At 34.9% G+C, this 23,615-nt stretch overlaps 1 protein-coding gene across 11 annotated transcripts in view; it reads left to right on the top strand.

Moving 5' to 3' along the window:
• Atg4c (autophagy related 4C cysteine peptidase) overlaps nucleotides 1-23,615 on the top strand; it is a 96,927-nt gene that overhangs the window by 40,669 nt on the left and 32,643 nt on the right. For all 11 annotated transcript variants that reach the window (XM_047529099.1, XM_047529070.1, XM_047529079.1 and 8 more), the window contains 4 exons: nucleotides 9,758-9,991; nucleotides 12,239-12,569; nucleotides 15,290-15,360; nucleotides 20,155-20,291. In XM_047529099.1, coding sequence (XP_047385055.1) covers nucleotides 9,758-9,991; nucleotides 12,239-12,569; nucleotides 15,290-15,360; nucleotides 20,155-20,291 — 773 coding nt within the window. The remainder of the gene's footprint in view (nucleotides 1-9,757; nucleotides 9,992-12,238; nucleotides 12,570-15,289; nucleotides 15,361-20,154; nucleotides 20,292-23,615) is intronic.

Raw genomic sequence — 23,615 nt, 5'->3', positions numbered from 1 at the left:
CCATTAGCTAGAAGAATATCTTATTTCTGTTTTTTTTTTTTAATCCATTTTATGGATTATCTTTTTTTAAGGAGTATAACTCCAAACCACCCTGTTATAGTTTTCTAGAAGTTGTTTTGATATTCACGGGGTTGGCGAGGCCCTTATACTCAAAGGCACACCACTTTGGAAAGCACATCCTCTGCACAGTCCAGAGTTCCTTCATTCTTCCCTACCAGTCCCCCCTACCCTACTATGGATCAGCATCCATTTATCAGAGAAAACATTTGACCTTTGGTTTCTTGGGATTGGCTTATTTCACTTTGCATGCTATTCTCTAGTTTCATCCATTTACCTGCAAATGCCATAATTTCATTCTTCAAGGTTGAGTAATATTCCATTGTATATATATACCACAGTTTCTTTTTCCATTCATCTGTTGAAGGGCATCTAGGTTGGTTCCATAATTTTGCTATTGTGAATTGAGTTGCTATAAACATTCATGTTGCTGTGTAACTGAAGTATGCTGCGTTTAAGTCCTTTGGGTATAAACTGAGGAGTGGGATAGCTGGGTCAAATGGTGGTTCCATTCCAAGTTTTCTTAGGAATCTCCACACTACTTTCCAAAGTAGTTGCACTAATCTGCAGTCCCACCAACAATGTATGAGTGTACCTTTTCCCCCACATCCTTGCCAACACTAATTATGGCTTTTATTCTTGAAAATTGCCATTCCGACTGGAGCGAGATGAAATCTTGGTTTTGATTTGCATTTCTCTATTTGCAAGAGATGAAGAACATTTTTCCTATGTTTGTTGATCCTATATTTCCTATGTTCCTTGTTGTATTTTTTCTTCTGTGAAGTGTCTGTTCAGTTCCTTAGCCCATTTATTGATTGAGTTATTTGGTTTTTTTTTTTTTGGTGTTAAGTTTTTTGACTTCTTTATATTCTTGGAGATTAGTGCTCTATCTGAGGTGAGTGTGGTAAAGATTTTTTTCCCATTCTATAGACTCTCTCTTCATGTTATTGATTGTTTCCTTTGCTAAGAAAAAGTTTTTTAGTTTGAATCCATCCTGTTTATTGATCCTTGATTTTATTTCTTGCGCTTTAGGAGCCTTATTGAGGAAGTCAAGTCCTAAGCCACTGTGATAAATATTTGGGTCTACTTTTTCTTCTATTAGGCCCAGTGTATGGTCTCTGTTCTAGTGCCTAAGTCTTTTTTTTTTTTTTTTTTAAGTTGTAGATGGACACGGTACCTTTATTTTATTTTTTTATGTGGTGCTAATGTTCGAACCCAGTACCTCACACATGTAAGGCAAGTGCTCTACCACTGAACTACATCCCCAGCCCATGCCTAAGTCTTTGACCCACTTTGAATTGATTTTTGGGCGGGGTGAGAGATGGAGGTTTAATTTCATTTTGTTACATGTGGATTTCCAATTTTCCCAGGACCTTTTGTTAAAGAGACTCTCTTTCATCCAACGTATGTTTTTGGCACCTTTTTCTAGTATGACATAACTCTATTATGTGGGTTTGTCTCTCTGTGTCTTCTGTTTTGTACCATGTCTATTTTGGTGCCAGTACCGTGCTGTTTTTGTTACTATTGCTCTGTAGTAGTTTAATGTCTGGTATTGTGATGCCTTCTGCTTCACTCTTCTTGCTAAGGATTGCTTTGGCTATTCTGTATCTCTTATTTTTCCAAATGAATTTCATGATTGCTTTTTCTAGTTCTGTGAAGAATGTCATTGGGATTTTAATAGCAATTGCATTAAATTTATATAACACTTTTGATAGTATGGCCATTTTGACAGTGTTAATTCTGCCTGTCTATCTTCTAAGATATTCTTCCATTTCTTTCTTCAGTGTTCCAAAGTTTTCATTGTAGAGGTGTTTCACCTCTTTCGTTAGATTGATTCCCAAGTATTTTATTATTTTTGAGACTAATGTGAATGGGGTAGTTTTCCTAATTTCTCTTGTAGTGAATTCATTGCTTATGCATAGGAATGCATTTAATTTTTTGGTATTGATTTTATATCCTGCTACTTTGCTGAATTCATTTATGAGTTTTAGAAATTTTCTGGTGGAACTTTTTAGATCTTCTGAATATAGAATCATGTCATGGGCAAATAGTGATAGTTTGAGTACTTCTTTTCCTGTTTGTATCCCTGTCATTTCTTTTGTCTGTCTGATAGCTCTGGCTAGAGTTTCAAGGACGATGTTGAATAAGAGTGGTGAAAGAGGGCATTCATATCTTGTTCCAGTTTTTAGAGGGAATGCTTTCAATTTTTCTTCCATTTAGAATGATGTTGGCCTTGGGCTTAGCATAGATAGCTTTTACAGTGTTTTCTAGTGTTTTGAACTTGAAGAGGTGCTGTATTTTGTCAAATGCTTTTTTCTGCATCTATTAAGATAATCCTATGGTTCTTGTCTTTAAGTCTGTTGATGTCAAGTATCACATGTACTGATTTCTGTATGTTGAACCAACCTTGCATCCCTAGGATGAATCCCACTTGATTGTGGTGCACTATCTTTTTAATATGTGCTTCTATGTGATTTGCCAGAATTTTATTGAGAATTTTTGCATGTATGTTCATGAGGGATATTGGTCTGAATTTTTCTTTCCTTGATGTGTCTTTGTCTGGTTTTGATATAAGGGTGATACTAGCCTCATTGAATGAGTTTGGAAGAATTCCCTCCTTTTTTATCTCATGGAATAAATTGAGGAGTATTGGTGTTAATTGTTTTTTAAAGGTCTTGTAGAACTTGGCTGGGAATCCATCTGATCATGGGCTTTTCTTGGTTGGTAGGCTTTTGATGGCGTCTTCTATTTCATTGCTTCAAATTGATCTGTTTAAATTGTGTATGTCTTCCTGTTTCAGTGTGGGTAGATCGTATGTCTCTAGAAATTTGTTAATGTCTTTGAGATTTTCTATTTTATTTGAGTATAAATTTTCAACATAGGTTCTAATCTTCTGGTGTTTCAGTAGTGTCCATCTTAATATTTCCTTTTCATAACAAATTTTAGTAATTTGAGTTTTCTTTCTTCCTCTGCGTTAGTGTAGCTAAGGGTTTATCAATTTTATTTATATTTTCAAAGAACTAACTTTTCGTTTTGTCAACTTTTTGAGTTGTTTCTTTTGTTTTGATTTCATCTCTGATTTTAATGATTTCCTGTCTTCTGCCTTTGGTTATTTTTTCTTCTTTTTCTAGGACTTTGAGATGTAATGTTAGGTCATTGATTTGTTCACTTTTTATTCTTTTAATGTATGAACTTAATGCAATGAACTTTCCTCTTAACACTACCTTCATGCCCCAGAGATTTTGGTATGTTGTATTGGTGTTCTCATTTACCTCTAAGTATTTTTTATTTCATATCTGATTTCTTCTTTTATCCATTCATCATTCAATAGCATACTATTTATTCTCCAGGTGTTGGAGTAGATTGTATTTTTTATTTTATTGTTGATTTATAGTTTCATTTCATTATGGTCTGATAGAATGCAGGGTAGTATGTCTATTTTTTTATATTTCTGAGAGTTGCTTTGTGGCATAACATATGGTCTGTTTTAGAGAAGGATCCATGTGCGACTGAAAAGAAAGTGTATTCGCTTGATGATGGATGAAATACTCTATATATGTCTTGTTAAGTCTAAATCATTGATTGTATTATTTCATTCTATAGTTTGTTTGGTTTTTGTTTTGAAGATCTAGCCAGTGGTGAGAGAGGTATGTTAAAGTCACCCATTATTACTGTGTTCTGGTTTCTATTTGATTCTTGAAATTGAGAAGGGTTTGTTTGGTGTATGTGAATGTTCCATTGTTTGGGGCATATATATTTACGATCGTTATGTCTTGTTGATGTATGATTCCTTCAAACAGTATGAAATGTCCTTCTTATCCCTTCTGACTAACTTTGGTTTGAAGTCCACTTTGTCTGATATAAGGACGGAAACCCCTGCTTGTTTACGCAATTCATGTGAGTGATACGTATTTTCCCAACCTTTCACCTTCAATCTGTGGATGTCTTTTCCTAGGAGGTAGTCTCTTGAAGACAGCATATTGTGGAGTCTTTTTTTTTTTTTTTTTAATCCAATCTGCCAGTCTGTCTTTTAATTGATGCATTTAGGCCATTAACATTCAGGGTTATTATTGAGATATGATTTATATTCCTGGTCATTTTGGTTTATTTTTAGTTTCTCCTTTGATTGACCTTTCTTTTAGTATAGTTCTTCCCTTTGCTGGATTTTTTTTTTTTTCATTTCCTCCTCATGGAATATTTTGCTGAGAATGTTCTGTAACTCAGGCTTTCTAGTTGTGAATTCTTTTAACTTTTATTTATCATGGATTTTTTTTTTTTTTTTTTTTTTTTTTTTTGCGGTACTGGGGATTGAACCCAGGGCCTTAGAGCTATATCCCCAACTTCTGATGGCTTTTATTTCATCTTCAAATCTGAAGCTTAATTTTGCTAGATATAAAATTTTCAGTTGGCATCCATTCTCTTTCAGAGCTTGATATATTATTGCAGGACCACCTGGCCTTGAGGGTGTGGGTTGAGAAATCAGCTGAAATCCATAGTGGTTTCCCCCACATATAATTTGATTTTTTTTCCCTTTCCAGTGTTTAAATATTTTATTATCATTCTTTATGTTAGTCATTTTCATTATAATGTGCCTTGGTGTGGGTTTGCTCTAATTTTGTAAATGTGGGGTCTTGTATACCTCTTGTAGTTAATTTTCCATTTCATTATTTAGATTTGGGAAGTTTTCTGATATTATGTTATTGAAAAGATTGTGTATTCCTTTGGTTTTTATCTGTACACCTTCATCTGTTCTGATAAATCTTAAATTTGGTCTTTTCATGTTATCCCATATTTCTTGGAAGTTCTGTTCATGGTTTCTTACTATCTTCTCTGTTCAGTCAACTTTATCTTCTAGAGTATATATTTTGTCTTCATTGTCTGAGGTTCTGTCTTCTAAGTGGTCTAGTCTGTTGGTGATACTTTCCATTAAATTTTTAATTTGGTTTATTATTTCCTTCATTTTGAGGATTTCTGCTTGATTCCTTTTTATACTCTCTGCCTCTTTACTGAAGTGATCTTTCACTTCCTGTAATTTCTCTATATATCATCCTTTATTTTAAAGATCAATCTATATATTTTCTAAACTCCTTCTCTGACATTTCTTCTACTGTGTTGTCTGTGGATTCTATTGTTGGAACATCTTGGTTTGTTTGAGGTACTTTGTTCCTTTGTTTTTTTCATGTTGTTTGTGTCTTCTCATCTAGTGGTATGGATCTAGTACAGTATAGTTTTACCCTGTAGTCTTATAGTGTCCCTGAAGGCTTCCAGTCCCTTACCTTTAAGGGGGAGACCAATATTAACAACACCCAATGCAAACAATATACAACCTTAAACCGAGTGACTCCTATTAAGGAGTCTACGGTTTTGTCTCATTAAACAGAAATGATGTGTTCAATTGTTGTCTACAATATAAACCTTAAGTTTGCTAAAAGTGTTTACTGTTTCAAATGATGGACAATGAGTGAACAGAAGTAGTGTAAGGTGTGATGTTTATGAGGGAGGAGAGAGGATAGAGGTAAAAATTTATAGTAAGAATGAGGGAGGAATTAATAGAGGTTGACTGTTAATATGAGAGAAGTGAGAAAGAGAACCAAGGGGAGACCGTTGAGTGAAAAAATATATACAGATTTAAAAAAAGTAAAAATATAAGAATTGAAATATACTATTCAGACCTCCCATTCCTCAATAAATTGATACATGAATAATATTTGGATTCAAAGATGGTAGAGGTATGAGAGAGAGGGGGAAAAAAAAGGGGAAGTCTCAATGGAAAATTGAATGATTGCCTCCACTGACTTTCAAAAAATTTCTCAGCTTTTCTTCTCTGCAGATAGGAGAGTTTGTTTGAAGTTTGATTTTAGCTTCAGTCTGGTGGGTTCTGGAACAGTTCTGTGGGTGTGCTGATAGCAAGATGCCCTCACACCCTTTTCCAGTCTTCCCACCTGTTGCAGCTGGCCCCTTCCAACTCTGCACACTTCAGGACTCATTGTGCTGGAGAGAACCCAGTTTTCTCCAGTTTCTTCAACCTGTGCTTCCCCCAGGGAATTGCCCCTAGTCTCTGGCTTTCCACAGGCTTGCCAGACTCAGACTGGCCCATACAAACCCAGCTGTAATCTGATGAACCTGGGCTTCAGCTTTCCCAAGCCCTGCCTTGCTGCAGTCCCAATATCTCAATGCCCTTTCAACTTGCAGAGAGACCACCAGGGATTTGATCACATAAAGGAGCAACCCTGCAAAAAGACTGCCAAATGGCGACCACGAGCACGCCCAGCAGAAAGACCTCAGGTGCAACCAGACCTGTAGGTACTCCAATATATCTCCAGGCCCAGGCCTGTGTCCCCAGACTTAGGTGACTGCACGCCAAGATGGAGGTGGTTGCGGTGGCAAATCTGCAGGCCCTGGCCTGTGTCCCAAGATGGCCATGTCTGTGTGTCACCAGACATGTGGGTACCGTGACAATGGACTTCCAGACATTAGTGGACTGTGGAAGATCTGCTAGTGGTCTGCAAGTGGTGTGTAGACTAATGGTGGGCTTGGCTGGTGGGCTGCCAATGATGGGTGGGTGAAAGGTAGGCAGTGGGCAGGTAAGAGGAGGACAAATTGAGCAAATGGCAGATGATAGGTGGCAGTCCAAGTGCAATCTGCATTCAGAAGGCAGGTGATATGGTGGTAGACAGCAGGTGATTGCAGTGGATGAATTGAGGGATAAACAGTAGGGGATCTTTGGACAGTGATGACTGCCTCACAGAGAAACAGTATTTCCTCTGCTTGAATCCCAAGTCATGGAGTGACAAAGAATGCAACCTTCCTCTATTCCACCACCTTGGATCTCCTCCTTTGTACATCTTAAATAGTGCTTTTTGTGTTCTGTGTAAGACATTGTTCCTTTAGGATGTGAAGTTTTTCTCTCCAGGCCCACTAACAGGCATCCTGGGCTACAGTGAGGACCAGGTCATCTCCTGCAACTATAACAATAATAACCCCTCTTATTAATTAATTAATTTGGTGTTAGTGGTGAGGTTTGAACCCATGGGTGTTTAACCACTGAGCCACATCCCCGACCCCCTTTTTTTTTTTTATTTTGAGATCTAGATCTTGTGCATATTAAGCAAATGCTGTATCACTGAGCTATATCCTGAGCCATTTTTATTTTAATTAGGACCTTGCTAAGTTGCATAGATTGGCCTTGAACCTGCAACTTTCCTGCTTCAGCTTCTCAAGTCACTGGATTTACAGGCATGAACCCCTACTCCCCACTCTTCCACCTTTGATGTTGGGGTTGGCATTGCCCTCAGTGACCACTTTGTCAAGCTCATTTCCTGGTTTGACAGTGAATTTAGTCCTAGCAATAGGGTGGTGGATCTTATGGTTCCCGTGACCTCCAAGGAATAAGAGCCTGTGGACCACCTGCCCCAGCAACAATGAGAGAGAGAGAGAGAGAAACTGACTGACCGACCTCTAACTGCTAGGGAGTTTCTGCCCCAACTCAGTCACTCAATCCCCTAACACACTGAGAATCTCTGCTCCTCCCAGTTTCTGTCCTAGATAACTGCCTCCACCCCAAAGAAGGGAAGGAGCTTAGGAAACCCCACTGTCACGTCCCATTGATAAAGTTCACTGTACACTTCCCAACCCCTAGATTTATCTGCATAGCTGATAAATCTTCTGTTACACATTTCTTCATTCTCTGCAGTTTTTTGTGTTTTCATATTTTTGGTTACCTTGTCGCACTCTGCTATGTTCTTTCTTTTTTTTTTTTTGGTGGTGGGGATTGAACCCAGGGCCTTGTGCTTGTGAGGCACTCTACCAGCTCTATCAACTGAGCTATCTCCCCAGCCCCTATGTTCTTTCTTTATTTCTTAATTCTGGCTCCTTAATTATCTCCTGAACTGTCCTGTAATTTGCAGTTAAATTCTATACCAAGTCTCTGTATTCAGTTATATTTCACTTGTAGTAGTTCCATAATTCCATTTAGTTCTCAAGATGTGCCTGCTCACTTTTAATACGATGTTTTCCATTATTTCTCCAACTTTCAATATCCTTTTGAAGACACATGCATGCTTATTTTATACCATATCAAATAATTACAGTAACTGTACTCTTGGAATTTTACAGTTTGTTTTTTCATCCAGTTATTTCTCATAGTGAAAATTATCATATGTCTCATTATTTTTGATTGTGGTATTAATTAATTAAGCCCTCAGTATTAATAGCAGTTCTCATCTATTTTGTTTCTCAGCTTTCTTTCCCATTCTTTATAGTGGTTTTTTGAAACATTCCCCATTCTTTGTAAAGCTGTGATTTTAAGTCTATCCCCCTCATTAAAAAATAAAACAAAACAGAGCAAAGAAAATCAATAACAGTAGCAACAACAAAAACAAATGACTACCTTCTTTATTTTCATTTATCTTACATTTACCTAACAAATGTTTATTGCATATCTAATATGAGCTGAACTCTGGTGCTGAAGATAAACATATTCCTTTTCTAGAGTATTTGAAAGCTGGAAGGGAGGCAAATGTAGGTAAAAATTATGGGTATCATTAATTAAGATTTTGACAAAATAAAAGTTGAAGAGTGGAATGGTGAGGGCAGTATTATAGTGGTGGGCTAATAGGACAACAAATATCATTTATTATTTAGCAGTTAAAAATTCTCCATAATATTGAGAGAAAGTCATTGATAATAGGGAATTGACATTTATTTATTATCATCAAAACTGGATGTTGCAGTTTAGCTCCTTTAAGCTGAATATATGTAATTTTTTCATAGTGAGCTTAAAGAGAGAAATGGGTGTAGAAAGAGTAACCAATAAATGCATAATAAAACTTATAACTTTTGGCATCCTCCAGAGGGATGCTGGAAATAGATCTCCTTGGAATTGAGAGTTGTAGGTAGAATTCTCTATTCACTCACGCATCCACCCATATACCCACACAAAGCAACTAATGTTTGCTAGGATCTTATTTATGCTACTCACTGTGCTGTGTGCTGAGGTTGAAAGATGAGTAAGACCTTTTCTCTGGGAGAACTCAAGGAATGGTAGTTCATTTTGAGCAATAGTGTTTTGTAAATTATTGGGTAAACAGTGGTCATAGCTTTTGAACTTGTATTAAAGGCTTTTTCAATTTGAAAAAGCCTTTAAAAATGATATATGTGGGAGGCAACACATTTTGTAAGATTTATTTGAACATAAAATGATATTATGCTTTAAGAATTTTATATTCTTTGACTCGTTTTGACTTTATTTGAGTAATTTATACAATACAGTGTTGATTTTAAGGATTAGCTTATATGATCACGTACATTTTTACATATTGACAAGTCATAACATTTTTGTACATCACATTTCAGAGAGCTTTAATATGTGTAACCTGAGCCAAATGAGGTTAAAAGAAAAGATATTTTACATTATCCTTTCACCAAAGAGTTGATTGTATATGGAAAAGGATATTATTGTTAATAATAGTATTATACCTTATATTAGTTACCTCCAAATTTTAAAACATTTCAGATTCATCATTTGATTTTCCTAACAGTCTGATTAAGCAGAATAAAATTAACCTTCCTTTTAAATAAGAAAAAAATATTAGAAAGGTTGTTATGTAATCCACAACTTAAGACAATAATGCTAATATATTGCCATTATCAACACATCTTTGCCTGTCTCAAGACTATAGTTTGTAATTTTATTTTGTAGATGAAAATAAAATGTTACCTGCAAGATCAGCACGTACAATAGAAGATCACGTAATTGCGGGAAACGTAGAAGAATTTCGGAAAGATTTCATTTCTAGAATATGGCTGACCTACAGGGAAGAATTTCCTCAAATAGAAGGCTCAGCTTTGACAACAGATTGTGGTTGGGGATGTACATTGAGAACTGGCCAGATGCTGTTGGCCCAAGGACTCATACTACACTTTCTTGGTAGAGGTAAATCACATCTCTGTTGCTTTTAAGTTTGAGCTCCAAGCTTGCATGTTCCATAAAATTCCCTGAGGTTAGTTTTCTTGACTCCCTGATGTTTTCTAAAGTTGTAGTTAACCAGCATATTAAATTTTTATTGAACTGGGCTATACATGTCTTATACATAAACTTCAAAAATTCTCCTTTCAAACTTTGAATAAATATGACTTATTCTTCCTGCTACTGTGAATTGTTAATTCAAACTAGTAGGCTTTAGATTTTTTGGTTGTTATTGTTTATTTCCCTTTTGATTGAATTCTTAGGTGTATCTCCAATTTAGTAAGTCCTGGGCAGGTCAGTATAACTTTGGAGAATAATTAGTATTTTTTAAATCTCAAGTTCTCATTCTGGTTTATTTTCTGTGTATCAATAATTATTTGAAGTTTTTGTCTTAATAAATATGACTGTAATCAATTATATTAAATTAAGCATATTCTCAATAATGCTTTGTCTTTAAAAATGTCTTTGATACTTATATATTTTTTTCCTAATGTACTGCCTTCTATTAGTACATTTAAAAAATTGTTTTAGTCATTGATGGACCTTTATTTTATTTTATATATTTATATGAAGTGCTGAGAATTGAACCCAGTACCTCACATATGCTAGACAAGCACTCTACCACTGAGACATAACCCCAGCCCCTATTAGAACCTCTTTTAATGGACAAATGTGTATATTGGAAAGAGCATTTTATTTTACCATTTAAGGCAATTGTCTCTAGCTATTACTAAATACTATCAATTTTTTTTTTTTTTTTGGTACTAGGAATTGAACCCAGAGGTGCTTAACCACTGAGCCACATCCCCTGCCACAGATTTTTTTCAGTGTTAGACAACCAGGCAGGGTGGCTCACACCTGTAATCCCAGTAACTTGGGAGGCTAAGGCAGGAGGATCAAAGGTTGAAAGTCAGCCTCAGCAATTTAGTGAGAACCTAATCAACTTAGTGAGATGTGTCTCAAAAGGGGTGGGTATGTAGCTCAGTGGTTAAGTGCCTCTCGGTTCAATCCCCAGTACCAAAGCACAAAAACAGACAGACAGACAAAGTGTTAGACAATGTCCCTGAACTTCATGGCAAATATTTAATAATCCTTATGTAGAGATTATTGATGATATTATTTAGAGAGAATGTCTATTTAAGAGTGGAGTAAATAAAACAAGGAGAAAGAAATTTTAAGCTGACTTTCTGGGATGATTTATTTGCAGTTTTATGTAATCAAGGGCAAGGATTAGAGTATTTATCATAGTTCTGACTAGGTCTCTGAAGCTATGACTTACTTTATTAACTTTGAAATGACATGTATGTTTAGAGATATCTTTTTAAAAACAGTGAAGTAATGAATATATTTGATTTTTTTTAGAACTGTGATTTTTTTTATGACTTCATTTATTAGCTTCCTGTCCTAGAGAATTGGTATTACTGTCTAAACAATGATTAAGTTATTCTGAGGGAATATATAAAAAAATTTTTTTGAAGAAAATTTAAAATTTCTGTGGAAAGATTTCTCTTTTAATATATAATCAGAACAAATTCACTTTCTAAAGATACCCATTCATGAGTACTATAAATGTTAGTACATATGCTTATTGAGTTAAGACTGGATGTTTGATAAACAGTCTGGTAATAAAATACAGTGCTGAGCATTGGTAAAGAAAAGAAAAAAGAGCATATTGCAGAATTGTACATTTGTTTCTGAACTTAGTATTTTTTATTTTATTTTTTTTGTAGTTATTTTGATTATGTGTAATATATTCCCAGTTCAGAAAATTTGGAGATTATAGAAAAGTCCTGAGAATAATATGACCACTCACATTTAAACATCATTGAAGAAGACATTGTCTCTACACATACTTTTGTTTTTCTTTTGAAAGCATTTTCATTGGGATATAATATACATACCATAAATTCACTCATTTAAAGTGAACAATTTAGTAGTTTTTAGTATATTTACATTCCTGCAGCCACTGTTATCTATGTTTAGGGCATTTTAATCATCCCCAGAGAAACCTCACACACATTAGCAACCATTCCTAGTATCTCTCCTTTAGTAGCTGTTAATCCACTTATTGTCTCTCTGTATTTGCCTATTTCTGAGTTTTCTGTTTTATTTTAGTAACCAATATGACTTTAACTGCTACAAACTTCTTTTAGTAGAATTGTTAAAGTTTGTCTATTTAAAAGATCTGAATACTTTTTCTTGTAATTACTATAGCTTGGACCTGGCCTGATGCATTGAACATTGAAAATTCAGATTCTGAATCATGGACTTCCCACACTGTTAAAAAATTTACATCATCATTTGAAGCATCCCTTTCAGGGGACAGAGAACTCAAAACTCCAACAATTTCTCTGAAGGAAGCAATTGGGAAATATTCTAACGATCAGGAGATGCAAAATGAAATTTGTCACAGGAAAATTATCTCTTGGTTTGGTGATTCCCCATTGGCTCTCTTTGGCTTACATCAGTTAATAGAATATGGGAAGAAGTCTGGGAAAAAAGCTGGAGATTGGTATGGACCAGCTGTTGTTGCTCACATTTTAAGGTAAAATTGTTTAGAAGTCTTTGATCTTGTGACAGAGGTCTTTAGGCTTAGAGATACTGACTTTTACTATGTGTATATATAAGTTGAAACTTTTAAAGTCTAGTATAAGAATGTTCATAAAGGAGATTTCATTTGCTAATATGGAAGAATGACATACTATGGCTCTAGTTACATTTATCTACATACAAATTTTTCATTTCTTGCTCTTGCTTTTGTTTGTGGTTGCTCATAGGTACAGATATTCAAGATCTCTTTCTAAACAAGTTCTTATTACGCCACTTTCTTGAAATGTTCTAAAAACTAACATCTCTTTCAACCTTGGGACGTGAACAATGTTATAGGTTTTTTTTTTTTTGTAACCTGGGGGCTGTAATGTACTGATAGTGTAATGAAATGTCAAGAACTAAAATTGATGTTTTCAACGTTTCTTTGCACACATCAGATTCTTGTGAATTGCAAATGTATGGCACTATTAATATTATAATTATATCATAGTAAAAGTAAAGGGTATGTGACATTCAGGGTAGTTAGAAAAAAGTCGAAAGTCAAATTTCATACTTTAGCTTTTACATGCCATTTATTTGAATGTCACTTTTAAAAAATTGTATTATTTGTTGTATATCCCATTATTATAAACTAAATCATCAATATATCATCTTAATATGTTATGATAAATTTTCTCCATTTATAATCTTTTGTAAATTTGAAATTATTACAAAGCATTTTTGCATATTGTCATGCTTTTTTATTTTATAGGTCAGATGCTTACTGTTGAAAAGTATTTACCTTATGTTATTTATTGGATTGTTAATGTATGAATTTCAACTTTATAAGACATTTTGTAAAAGCCTAAACAAGAAAGCATAGTTTCTTCCCTTAGATGTTCCAGGGCTCAGCAAACTTTCTCTGTTAAGTAGTAAATATTTTAGGCCTTGCAGATATTATAAGGTTTTTACTGCTCACTTTTCTTCTTTTTCATTTAATTCCTTAAAAGTGTCAAAATCATACTTGCAGGTATACAAAGAGGCTACAAGTTGTGTTTGGCCTATGAGCCATCATTTTCCAATTCATCTTTTATACTAACCCACAGGATCATGCATAGTAGAACATTTTAGGTTAAAGAAATATAAAGCTACAGTTAAATAAAAATATTTGTATTTCCCTGGTTTGCATAATTTCCCTTTTCAGATAAGTGACTTTTTGTTGTTGTTGTTGTTTTAACATGTGCAGCATTGAGAACGTTACACTACTCAAGTTTTTTTTTTTTTTTTTTGGTATTCAGTATTGAACTTAGGGGCACTTAACCACTGAGCCACATCCCCAGCCCTTTTTCGTATTTTATTTAGAGACAGGGTCTCACTGAGTTGCTTAGTGCCTTGCTAAATTACTGAGGCTGGCTTTGAACTCAAGGTCCTCCTGCCTCATCCTCCCAAAATGCTGGGATTACAGGTGTACACCATTGTGCCTGGTGTGTGTGTGTGTGTGTGTGTATCTTTATTTATTTTTATGTGGTGCTGAGGATCGAACCCAGTGCCTCACACACATGCTAGGTGAGCACTACCACTGAGGCACAACCCCAGCCCGAGATACTTTTTAATTTGCATTTTTCCTTATAGAATTCTAAGACTTGAGATTAAGAAATTCATTTGTGGGGCTGGGGAGATAGCTCAGTTGGTAGAGTGCTTGCCTTGCAAGCACAAGGCCTTGGGTTCGATTCCCAGCACCGCAAAAAAAAAAAAAAAAAAAAAAGAAATTCATTTGTTCAGGTCATACAGGTTTTCTTCTTCTTCGTCTTCCTCCTCTTCTCTTCTCCACCTCTTCCTTTTTATTTATTTATTTATTTGCCATGTTGGAGGTCAAACCTAGGACCTCATGCATGGTAGGCAAGCACCCTATTACCGAGCTACATTCCCAGCCACTTATATAGACTTTTTTGTTTGTTTCATTATTGTTTTGTTTTCTTTTGAGATGGGGCATCATTGTGTTGCCTAGGCTGGTCTAGAACATGTGAGCTCAAGTCATCTTCTTGTCTCAGCCTCTCAAGTAGCTGGAACTATAGACTGAGCTTCATGCAGGTTTTAGAAATGAATGGGGAAAGACTATTTAAAGAAGAGAACAAAACTTTCATAAGTATACCAGAGGACAAGCACAATAATTCATTCCAAGCCAGTAATTTAAGTTAATGTGAAGCAAACCTTGAAGCATATTGTAATACCACTGGTTAGAAAACATTTAGTGTAGCCAGGTGAGTAGCTAAGAGAAATCTGTCTTTTTGGGATGGGTAGGAGGTAAAACTGTATATTCGAGAATTTTTAAAGTGTATTTTGTAAGGTATACTTTGGTGTTCTTTGAGTAATTTAGTGTAATATTTAATTTTGTAAAATTTAACCTAATTTCTGTTGATATTCAGAAATCATTGACATTGATGTGAATGATGAGGAAACAGTAAAAACTGATTGGGTTCTACCTTGATTTAAGCATGTAGACATAAGCCTCTTAATCAAGAGAACCAGAAAGTAAAAATGAGTAGAACAGAGGGAAATTATAGTCTCCCGTGACAGAAATTATTGTTCAGATGGTAGTTTTTGATAGTAGATGTATAGGTTTAATAGGAAAGTCAGGAAAGTGATGACATTTTTTCCTCCTCTTAACTAAATCTTTAGTTACCAACCGGAAATGCTATTTCGGATTTTAAAGAATAATGTATATTATTTTCTTAGAAAAGCAGTCGAAGAAGCAAGACACCCTGATTTACAAGGAATAACTATTTATGTTGCACAAGATTGTACAGGTAAGGAATGTATAAAATACCAATTTTTAACTGTTTTATTTGGTTAGACCTTTCATGCATGTTTAGTTTATCTGCCTTCCCAGTTATTATAAATGATTTTGAAAGTAGAGATACCATGTCTTACACATTTTTGTTCCTACAGAGCATGGTAAATATAGGTAGTATTTATTAAATATTTTTATTGAATATATACTACAAATTTTAATTATAATATTAAAATAAAATTTCCTAAACAATTCCAGCATTTAAAATGACTATTTTAAAAGAGATAGACAAATTTAATACTGTTATAAACTTGGACTACATGTGTGCCAGGTACCATTTCATTGATGGATATGTTTTAAGGAATGAAAATTTTGAGTTTATTTTAGAGGAACTTTATATGTTTTTCATGGTGCTTCAGTAACTCATCTAGTAATGATGTAACTATTATCTGCATTTTTGTGTTGTTTTGGGTCTTCCATTGATCAACATCTATAGTAATTTTGAAACTTTGTTAGGGATAAAATAGAGTCCTTAACTTTCTATAGAATAAAATAAGCCATATCATGCTATTAAGTTTATTTAATTTTTTATAGAAAAGCTATTAATAGGGTAAACTATTAAAGTTTTGGTAAAGTTAATTGTACTTTAATCATATTTAATAGGTTTAAGGTTACTCATAACTAACTAGTGTAGAAAGATTGGTTGCCAAATTATACATGTATTTTTGTTTGGCCTTTTGTTAAGGTTAATTTCCTTTTAAAGAAAGCCATAATAATAACTATATAAAAATAAAAGTGGTAATTTTTCGGATGAGCCTATACAGTTTGCCAGTACTATGTTCATTTGTCAGGAGGTTTTTACAAATAAAATTTGCTGTGTTAAGACCTGTAAGTGCCTGGGTGTGGTGGTGAAAACCTGTAATCCTAACAACTAGGGAGGCTGAGGCAGGAGGATCTTGAATTTAAAGCCAGCCTCAGCAATTTAGCGAGGCACTAAGCAACTCAGTGAGACCCTGTCTCTAAATAAAATACAAAATAGGGCTGGGGATGTGACTCAGTGGCCGAGTGCCCCTGAGTTTAATCCCTGGTTCCCCCACCCTCCAAAAGTAAGTGTCAATATGTACTTAAGTGACTAATCATTAAGTGAATTTATAAATGCTTTTTGTTCTTTTATTGGTGTCAGTCAGCCTTGATCTTTAATCATTATATATAGTTTCTAATTAAGCAAACAGTACAAAGTTCCTCATTATATAAGTGGTTTGTTGTAGTTCTTTAAATTTTTATTACTCATGTTTAATGAATCCTATTTATACCTTATACCGAGTATGAGGTAATTCATGTTTTCTGCTCTCCTTCAAATATCTCTACTTAGATATTCTACAAACCCTTCATAGTCATCCTGTTTAAAACGAAACTATGATTTCCCTTTGTCTTACCTGCTTTTATTTTCTATTTTCTCTTAAAAAAGAGGATCTTGTGCACAGGTTATTCAAGGTAGAACCTACTCATTCTTGGATATTTATCCAACACTCCTGTCTAGCCAGTCAACAAAAACTTACCAGTTACTCTTAAAAATGTTCCTGAAATCTGTTCCCCTTTTTAATTTTTATGTTTTTTTTTTGCTCTCATTGATTTAGATCATCATACCTTATCTATAACTTGGGCCTTAACTAGATTTCCCTTTCTTCCCTTTTGGATCTATCTGATCAAAAAACATTGATCATGTTGCTTGATTTAGAAAAACCTACAACTAGTTGCCCATTAACTCTAGTCTCAGATTATCTTAGAATTTAAAGCACATGAAGTCCTGTACAATTTGTCCCAAGCTACATTTTTAGTATTGTTTCCCAATGCTATCTTCCATATTTACTATATTAAGGTACTGTCAACCTTCAGGCTGTTCTTTGGACATGCTATTATTTTTTTTTTCCCTCCATGCCTCTGTGCATATTAATTGCCTCTCTGTGGAATGTCCCTTTGCGTTTTCATTACTATGACCAAAATACCTGATAAGAACAATTCATAAAAGAAAAAGTTTATTTTGGGGCTCATTGTTTTAGAGGTTCAGTCTAGAGTTGGCTGACTCCATTGCTCTGGGCCTGAGGTGAGAATATCATGGCAGAGTGCATGGTGGAAGAAGGCTGCTCAGCTCATATGCAGTGTGGGAGGCAGGTAATACATGCTTGCATGCAGGGAACCAGGGACAAAATATAATCCCTAAGACATACCTCCAGTGACATGATTCCTTCTCTCATACCTCACCTGCCTATAGTTACCACCCAGTAATCCATCCAGTTTATTAATCTATCAAATGGGTTTATCCACCAAGTAGGTTACAGTTCTCAGAATCTAACATTTCACCTTTGAATATTCCTGCATTGCTTAATGCATGAGCTTTTGGGGGGAAATTCCATATCCAAACCATAACACCCTAATTATTAGAATCTCTCTTGCAGACTTTAACTTGTTTTTTAAAAACACATTTGAAGGTTATGCCTTTTCCCTACTCTGATCAGGCAGAATTAGTTATTTTTCCTCTGTGCTCTATAACATTTTAGAAATACTTGTGTTAAATATTGTACTTGTCATTCACTTGTTATATCACCTTATGATTATCTCTTTCTCCTTGTAGATCAGTGATTGCTGAGGGGGTAGAGGAAGGCTATTAGAATCATTTATGTGAGAATCATCACTGTAACAAAAATAACACTCTGTAACAAAATTGAACTATGGTTTGCCCTTATATTCGGGGTGGAGGAAGAACACCTAAACAATTGAGCTAGACACTCTTTTTTTAAAAAAATATTTTTTAGTTGTTCATGTACCTTTATTTTATTTATTTATATATGGTGCTGAGAATCAAACTCAGTGCCTCACATATGCTAGGCAAGCACTCTACCACTGAGCCACAACCCCAGCCCAAGCTAGGCATTGAAGTCAGAGTCTTCTCTAGCATAAAACACATCAGTAAATATCAGGGGCTCAAGTAAATGTGTATCAAGTGAAGATTAAAGGTAAGAGGCAATTTCATCAGGCAGAATCATTGTGACACTTTTCTAGCTTTGGTTTAGGCAGACTATGGGAAATGAGGAAGCTGGTGATCAGAAAAATTCTATAACATTGTAAATTTGGAATTTAAAGGAAAGAGCAGGACAAAAGCAGCAGAATTTCTTTATCAGCTCTTCTGAGAAGAGCAGAATTAATTTGGTTAAACTGATAGTATGGGTGGTGAAGCAGGTTTTGAATAAGTTTATTTTGAACAAAAGTTTGTCTGTATTTATTTCTAAAAATCATCCTATTTTCTTTTGAATTATTCTACCTAGGCTGTCACTGCCCCCCACCAAAACTGGTCTTATCAATAATTTCATCTTGGGAAACCCAGTGGTTACTTCTCAACTCTAACATTACTTTGTCAGCTGCATTTGCTACAGTTGATTGTTTCCTCCTCCTAGTACTGTTTTTGTTACTTGCTTTTTAGAACACTGAAAATGTTTTCCTTTTACCTCTTGTCTGTTCCTTCACAGTCTCCTTGGTTTTTTCCTCACCTCCTTGATTTCTAAAAGTATTGGTGTTTTAGTGCTTAGCCTTTAGATTTCATCTCCGTTTCTGTCTACACTGATTTGAATACACCCAGTATTGTGACTTTTCAATATAATCTATATACTGGTAATTCCCTCCCCAAACACTAGCCTTATTACATTCCTAACTGCCTACTCAACCTGCATGTCTAACAAGCATCTCAAATTGATCATATCTAAAACTCAATTTCCAGTTCTCCTTCCTATGTTTCTTCTTTCCCTGGTCTTTTGTGTTTTTGTAAGTGAAAACCATTTTACTCTTTTGCTTCTACCAAAACCCCTGCAAGTCACCTGAATCACACTTTTTCTCCTTCACTTCTTAACATTTAAGAGTGAGTCTCCAGATATTTGAAACAGTCACTTTGCACTACTTCCACACGAACATCCCTTGACCAGTCCCTATTTTTACAATGAGTGCCTTTGCTTAAGCCACCGTCATCTCTTCCTGGAAAACTGCAGTGGCTTTCTAACTGTTCTCTTCACTTCAGCTCTCACCCTACAGTCTGTTATCAATACAGGAAGCAGCCTTTTCAAAGGAATGAATCAGATCCAGATATTCCATTCTCAAAAAACTCCTCAGTGGCTTACTGTCTTACTCTAAAACTGGTCTTTACAATGTCTTTCAAGACTTCTTCCCTAATCTCTAACTCCCATTCCTTACTGCTGTATCCTGCGCTTGCTTCCCTCCAGAGGCATTGACCTCTTGTTCTGAGAACATGCTAGCTGTTTATGCTGTAGGACCTTTGTACTTGCTGACCTTTCTATCTGGAAGGCTCTTCCCCTACCATCTTTATTACCTTGTTTCTTACTTTCTTTAAGTTTTGACTCAATGTTTTTATCTTATAAGAACTTCCCTGATTACCTTATTTCAAAATTGTCTCCCCCCTCAGCATTTCCTGTCCACCTTTCTTTGTTTTTCTTTAAAGCACCTTGAGCATCTGACATATTTTGTGTTTTACATTTTAATGTCTATTTTTCCATTAAAGCATATGCTCATAGAGGACAGGAATTTGTGTTTTACCTACCGCTGAAGTTCCCGTGCCATATAGTAGCTACTTAGTAAGTATAAATTGAATACATAAATGAGGTAGATATTTTTAACTTGCCAAGACTTTGATAATAATGTCAGACATCAGATGACTGACTAGTGGAGGGGGCAGGGGAATTAGGGTAAAAATCTTCTGAAAATCACTTTTCTAAAATTGAATATGTGTTCATTATGTTTTCCTCAGTTTACAATTCTGATGTAATTGATAAACAGAGTGCTTCCATGACCTCTGGTAATGCAGATGACAAAGCAGTTATTATTTTAGTTCCCGTTAGACTTGGTGGAGAAAGAACGAACACCGACTACCTAGAGTTTGTGAAGGTATGAAATAAGTACTCGATTTTCCTAAGTCAGTTCTAGCTGATATGAAAAAACAGATGGTCTGTAGTCTTCTTTCTACTAAATGGGTAGTGATGTGATGATTTTACAGTTTATGTTGTAAAGTTTGACATTAGAGGTTTTAAATCTCAGTATTGCACGATCAGATATGAGTGTGTGACTGTGTGAAAAATAGAATGGTCTATGACAAAATGAAAATCCTTTCAATATTTGTACACAGATGTGACATCTATTCAACACAGATGTGACAATAATCAAAATGTGTAAGATGGCTACAATTCTATTATTATGATTTTTAAAATATGTACCTTAGTTTATTCTTAAAACTAACAAATCAGTGGTACATGCCTGTAATCCCAGTTACATAAGAGACTGAGGCAGGATGATTCCAAGTTTGAGGCCAGCTTGGACAACTTAGTGAGACCCTGTCTCAAAATTAAAAGGGTTCGGGATGTAGCTCTGTGGTAGAGTGCTTGTCAAGTACACACCAGGCCCTGGGTTCCATCCCCAGTACTGCAAAACAAAACAAAACAAAACAAAACAAAAACAACCAAACCCAACAACAACAAACTAATAAAATATTATCAAATTAATTATTGAAACAAAAATTGCCTTTTCTGCCAGTGCTGTATTATAGTTTGTTTTCTTGTACCATCATGGGGTCAATGAGAAGTTAGATTATTTTTATAGGTAGAAAAATGAAGATAATATGGGAGCTTTCTATCATTGTTTTTTCATAATAAACTGTTAAAAATCTGTTATGTTTCAGAGCATATATTTTGTTTCTTGTACCAAATGTTGCATCATCTTGTTCTGGGCACCAAGATATTCTGTTGTGAGGAAATAACTCTTGAAATGTTTAGTTTCTGATTAAGATTATAGTCTTTATATTATTTTCATAGTTTCAATAAAATTCTCCATTTTTTAGGAGTCTCTTTTCAAGGCTTGAGTTGGATATTTCTTTGAATGGAGTGTTATGGGATATAGTAATGTTGAAATATAGTCTATATCTATCTTTTATGATTCGGTAACAATTTGTTCCTTATGTGAAGCATTAATCCCATATCATCATCCATATGGATATAGATCATCTATCCTTAGGCTAGAGTGTCCCAATTCAAAAAATTTGGAGCAGCTACTTTCAATTTATGATACATGGAAGTCTTATAGCTGATACATTGGATTTTCTTTTTTTCTCCACATTTTTTCTTGGCACATTATAGTGGTACATAATGGTGGGATTTGTTGTTACATATTTGTACATGCACACAATATAGCAATACAATTTAGCCAATAACCCTCCCTATTATTACCTCTTCCCTCTTCCCACCTCCTCCTGGTCCCTTTCCTTTATTCTACTGATCTTCCTTAGATTTTCATGAGGACCCCCCCACCCTTTTCTTGTACTTTTTCTTCTCTAGCTTTCACATATGACAGAAAGCATATGACCCTTCATCTTTTGAGTTTTGCTTATTTTGCTTAATATAATGGTCTCTAGTTCTATCCCTTTTTCTGTAAATGACATAATTTCATTTTATGGCTAAATAAAACTCCATTGTGTATATATACCTCATTTTCTCTATCCATTTATCTATTGACAGACACCTAGGCTGGTTCTATAGTTTAGCTATTATGAATTGTGCTGCTATAAACATGGGTATGCACGAATTGTTCTAGTATGCTGCTTTGATTCTTTAGGATAAATATCAAGGAGTGGTATAACTGGGTCATATGGTGATTCCATTCCTGGTCTTTTGAGGAACCTTCATACTGATTTCCATAGTGGTGGTACTAATTTACAGTCCCACCAACAGTGTAAAAGTGTTCCTTTTTCTCCAAATGCTCTCCAAATATTATTATTATTTGGAGTCTTGATGACTGCCATTCTGTAAAATGAAATTTCAGTCAGTTTTGATTTGCATTTCCCTAATTGCTAGTAATTTTGAACATTTTTTCATGTTGGCCCATTTGTATTTTTTATCTTGAGAAGTGGCTGTTTAGTTCATTAGTCCAGTTATTAATGTGGATATTTGATTTTTTTGGTGTTGAGTTTTTGGAGTTCTTTATATATTCTGTATATTAATCCTCTGTCTGGAGGATGACTAGCAAAGATTCTCTCCCAATCTGTAGGTTCTGTCTTCAAATTCTTAATGGTTTCCTTTGTTGCGCATAAGTTTTTTAACTTGATGCTATTCCATTTATTAACTCTTAGCATTATTTTCTGAGCTTTAGGAGTCCTATGGAGAAAATATTGCTGTGCCTTTATGCAACTCTTCTAGGAGTTGTGTAGTTTCTGGTCCAATTCCTAGGTCTTTGTTCCATTTTGCATTGACTTTTGTGTAGGGTGAGAAATTAAAATCTAGTCTCATTCTTCTACATAAGTATAACCAGTTTCCCCAGCCCCATTTGTTAAAGAGACTTTCTTTTCTCCAGTGTATGTTTTTGGTACCTTTGTCAAGGATCAGATGACTATGTCTGTATAGATTTGTCTCTGTCTTCTATTGTGGATTTTCTAAATAGTTACTAAAACTTTGGAGGCATACTTGTTATTAATAGTAACAATATTATATATAGAGAGAACATATGAATTCCCTAAATATAAGTGGGATTTTGATGTCTGATGTGGGCTCTTTTAATAGGGTTATTGGTGAAGCGTCAGAAGTTCTGGACCACTTCATCTAGTGGGTCTTACAGTTTCAGAACTTTCAGTTCTGGCATCTGACAAGGGCTGCTTGCTGTGTCCTGACATGAAGATAGACATGGAATGACATGTCAGAAGAGCAGGAAAGAGTGAACCCACTCTCTCAAGCCCATTTTATAGCAGTATTAATCCTTTCATGAGGGTGGAAATCTCTCAGTGCCTGAACAAAAGATCCCTCTTTTTTTTTTTTTTGGTTCACCTCTAGGTGAGTTCTAACCAAATTCTGTCTTCTCACTACTGTGAGAAGATTAGAAACTGATAAAATCTTGAAAGTGATTCCTTTAGCCAAAGTCTGGTGGAGTGAGCTTCAGATGGCTTACAGCCAGTTGTGAAGACTTTGCTGCTTGCTGACATTGATAGCATTCATCATGGCCATACTGCCTAATGTTCCCAAGTGATTCATGGGAGTCTGAACTTACAGTGAAACAAGACACTTAGATTAAGCTGTTAAAGTTTTCCTCAGTACTGAGCATTTGGGAGTCACACAATCATGATTGTTAATTCTTATTTTTATACCACTTTCCAATTTCCAATATTAATTTATCTCATTTTACCTTTACAGTAGAAATTAGATTGTTTTTATAAAATAGAAAAGATATAAAATA

Source organism: Sciurus carolinensis, chromosome 1, assembly GCF_902686445.1.
Source record: "Sciurus carolinensis chromosome 1, mSciCar1.2, whole genome shotgun sequence".
Taxonomy (NCBI): Eukaryota; Metazoa; Chordata; class Mammalia; order Rodentia; family Sciuridae; genus Sciurus; species Sciurus carolinensis.
Note: the sequence above shows the minus strand (reverse complement) of the source record. Positions and strands in the feature narration are given on the sequence as shown.